The 4269-nt window shown below is 37.9% G+C and overlaps 1 protein-coding gene across 1 annotated transcript; it reads left to right on the forward strand.

The window, feature by feature from the left end:
• The first annotated feature begins 681 nt into the window (after positions 1-681).
• On the forward strand, positions 682-3292 carry LOC124413353. The gene is made up of 4 exons (XM_046893880.1): positions 682-951; positions 1118-1370; positions 1550-1737; positions 2279-3292. Exons 1-4 carry the CDS (start codon positions 682-684, stop codon positions 3290-3292), a joined length of 1725 nt encoding a protein of 574 aa, XP_046749836.1.
• Positions 3293-4269: the final 977 nt, after the last annotated feature.

Here is a 4269-nt window from a genome sequence, read left to right on the forward strand (position 1 = left end):
ACGCTGCATCGGGCTCAACTACTCTAGCCTCGCACTTGGCTCGCGCGCTCGGTCCTATCTGCGCTGTGATTCATGGACTTCAAACGGCTCTAACTCAAAAACCGTTGTTTTAAAAAAAAATTGTCAAGAGAAATTTTAGTTTTATTTTTTCACAAGGAATCCGTCAGTGCCCTGTGGTCCCCGAGTACTGAATCACCCTCAGGGCTGGGTAACATTTGAAATGGATCCATTTAAAATAGGCATTTGAAATGCAAAATGGCATTTTGCATTTGTATTTCAAATGGAATTGGAAAAAGCATTTTCATTTTATATTTAAAATGCAAAACTCAATCCATTTAGCCATTTGTGAAATGATAAATGGTTTCGTTCAATGGCGTCGAAAATCTTTCTAGTTCCTAGTTCGATTCTTCGTAACTGCTTATATGTTACCGATTGTAGCCGCTCGTGGCGCCATCGTATGATTCCCCTAGCGTAACTAGCGTAACTATGTGTACAATTGGTATACAAGCCGATACACGCTTGTGAGTTTGCCCATCTACGGTTTGCCCATCTACGGTTTGCCCGTTACCGCGTTTTGTCGGCGACAGTCATCGTGTTTTTCCGAACTTTGTGTGCACATGGTGCCTTACTTTAAATAAAACAGTCAGCTTGATAGAAATTTCGAGTGCTCATTGCTTAGTAATGTCAAGTCATCAGAGTGATTTTGTAAATGCTGATGTACTGGATCCAGATGACCCAGAAACGTCTGTAACTGAAAACCGAGACGTAGACAAAAATGAGCACAGCACACGTTCTAGTCGTACGACTCGTACGATACCCATTGTATTGGATGGCAAATTCTTCAAGATTATTAAACAGAAAGACGAAAACGTGCAAGCAGAATGTACGCAGTGCAAACGCACGATCAAGGGTCGATTTGGTGCGACGACGAATTTTTTAAACCATCTCAAGGTAAAGATTGAAAACTGGACATTATATCATCTGTATATAGCCACAAATTGGCACAAATATCCATATTTGTAGGTTAGATTTTAGTATGAGACCTATCGAGATCACTGTGGGTATAAACATATAAATGGAAATATCAAAACATAATTAATGGATAAAATTCTCATAGGTGAAAGGTCATTCCATAGAGGAATATTTGAAGTACAAAAGTACACAGGAAAAGAACCCATTGAAGAGGTTCAGAGATGATAATAATACTATGAATACTCAAGTATCAAAAAAACCAAAACAGAATATACTACCCAACGCCTTCTCACGTAATAGTCAAAACACAGCGGACGAACTAATCACATCATTTGTTGTTGAGACGATGTCTCCAATGTCTATTGTAGAACACGAAGCATTCAAAAAACTCATATCTGGTAAATATAACTATTAACTTTTAAGCCTGAAATGCTTATGATACCATGATATATCAGGTCTCATGTCTGTATAGCTCTGGTCGATATATTTGCATTTTGCGACCTTCTATAAGTTGTCCTGAATGTATTGGTTACTTTTATTCTAATTTTACTGAAGATGAAGTCTTTAAATATTACAGGCATCCATAAGCTGCAAAATCCTATCTCGGTAATGACAAGGAAAACACTCCATACGAAAATTGACAGGATGAATACCGATATCATGAAAATTCTGTTATCGACGTTAGAGTCGATTGAGTACGTATGTACTACAGCCGACATTTGGTCATCATCAAAGCGCAGTTTTCTTGGGGTCACTGTACACTGGGTAATTTTCGTGCTGACTGTTTACTTTGAATGATATTCGGAATTTGCGATTTTTTCGGTGAACGCGTTAATTTTAGTGCCAACAATCATCATTAGGCGGCAGAGCTTAAAAAATATACAGCCTTACTATTTTTTAGCATACCGGTTGTCTTGAATTGTCGTTCTTTTTTCTTCTAAGAAATATGTTCACTTGTCAACAATGATGATCAGATGAAGAATCGTAAAAAAATTTATAGACTTGAGAGTTATCTTCAAAAAACGTGACCAAAATTATTTACACAGACTAGTCAAATAATTACATAAATGATTAAAACATGGTTTAGAAAAATCATATTTGTTAGCATTGATTCACAATAACTCTGCGGCCCCTCAACTTTTCATACTTTTTTCATCCATGAAAGTATTTATTTCGACATGAAAAACGATAATTAAAAGAAAAACCTCGCAAACGTTGAGAAAAAATGAGAAAAATCAATCAAAATAAACAATTATTAATTTTGTATTATGCCTATAAAACTTGAGAGTTGATTAATTCTTTGCAGATAGATGACACTTTCGAAAGACAGAGCGCCGCCTTAGCCTGCCGCAGATTCAAGGGTACTCATTCCTACGACAAAATCGCAGAATTACTCCACGATATACATAGTGAATTTAAACTTGATTCAAAAAAAATTGTTAAAACTACAACTGACAATGCGTCAAACATGGTAAAAGCTTTCAACATGTACAGTCAGCATGAAAACTCAAACAATCTTGAGGAAGACGATAATGATGACGAAGACGAAAACGAAATCCTGTTCACTGGAATTGGTCAAGATAATTTTACCAACGACAGTAACGACCTAGTACTACCAGAACATCAACGATGTGCAAGTCACACTCTTAACCTGATCGCTGCTGTAGATATCAAAGCAGCGTTAAAACCATCCTCTGGTAGTTCCGTTTATAATAGAGTTCATCACTCTGCGTTTGGAAAATGTTCTTCTCTATGGACTCTCACATCAAGATCTCCGAAAGCAGCAGAGACGTACAAAGATATAACTAAAAAATCCCCCAGTTCGCCGTGTCCAACTCGATGGAATTCGACATACGATTGTCTCTGCGATTTAATGAAAGTTAAGGATTTCCTTGGAGAAGTATGCCATGCATTGGAACGTCCAAAATTCAAAGAGACTGACTTTGAATTCATGGCGGAATATATTGAGTGTATGCAACCCATCGCCCAAGCCTTGGATAGACTGCAAGGGCAAAAGAATTGTTTTTATGGCGAACTATTACCGATCTTACTGCAAGTACGAAAAGCCCTTTTGAAGTTGCAGCTGCGTCATTTGAAGTACTGTTCACGTTTAGTGGAAGTCCTTCTAGGAAGTTTGGAGACGAGATTCCACGATTTTTATTCGTTTTCGTCCCAAACCAATGATGCAATACTAGCATCTGTGAGCCATCCTTTCTTTAAACTTCGATGGGTGCCAAAAGAGAAAAGAAACGATGTAAAAGATCTCCTTTTGAACGAAGTCGAATCTTTGTACAGCAGGAATGATTCCAATGGTCAATGACAAGAATGACACGACCGGATACAGTGACAGCAGTCAAAGTTTCTTTTATTCGAAATATATTTTTCTAGATAACCAACATCGCTGAAAACATCGCTAAAAAGTTAATTTTTCAAGTCAATCAAAAAAAATATTCGAAATACATTTTTCTAGATAACCAACATCGCATCTTTCGATATGATTTCTCGCATATCATCCATGAACGGCCGGGTCCGTTCAAACATGCTGAGTAGTGATACCGAGTTACACTCTCAGTCACACGCTTGATACTTGTCTCTAACATCCTACAGACACAGTCAAACATGTGCCTCTACGACGAAATTCACATTTCTACATATAATACGGCACACGAAAACAAATATCTCGAATACACAGGTTGATGCGATAAATTAATGACACTGGGGTCAGGGCGGCTAGGTGGTCTAGTAGAGTAAGTCTCTGGTAAAGCATCTCTGGATACCAGGTTCGATTCCTGGCTCCGTCGTTAATTTTTCAAGTCGACCAAAAAAAATATTCGAAATACATTTTTCTAGATAACCAACATCGCATCTTTCGATATGATTTCTTGCATATCATCCACGGACGGCCGGGTCCGTTCAAACAGGCTGAGTAGTGATACCGAGTTACACTCTTAGTCACACACTTGATACTTGTCTCTAACATCCTACAGACACAGTCAAACATGGGCCTCTGCGACAAAATTCACATTTCCATACCGGGACCATCTCTACAAACTATACAAGAACTGCGCATGCGCCAAATGATTCAATTTCATTGGTCAGCGAAATTGCCCTGCGGAGTAATTTTCGTCAGCTAACCTCTGAATATCTTGCGCGTAAAGTAGCCTATTGAGGTTATGTTGATATTTATTCCTACTTATCGTGAATTTTCTAAGAAAAGTGTCATTCAGCAATACCGTAGTTAATATTAAAAGATATTTAATCGACACAATAAAGGCGTCAATGGAGAAACAAATATCA

Source organism: Diprion similis, chromosome 12 (genome assembly GCF_021155765.1).
Source record: "Diprion similis isolate iyDipSimi1 chromosome 12, iyDipSimi1.1, whole genome shotgun sequence".
In the NCBI taxonomy this organism is placed as follows: domain Eukaryota; kingdom Metazoa; phylum Arthropoda; class Insecta; order Hymenoptera; family Diprionidae; genus Diprion; species Diprion similis.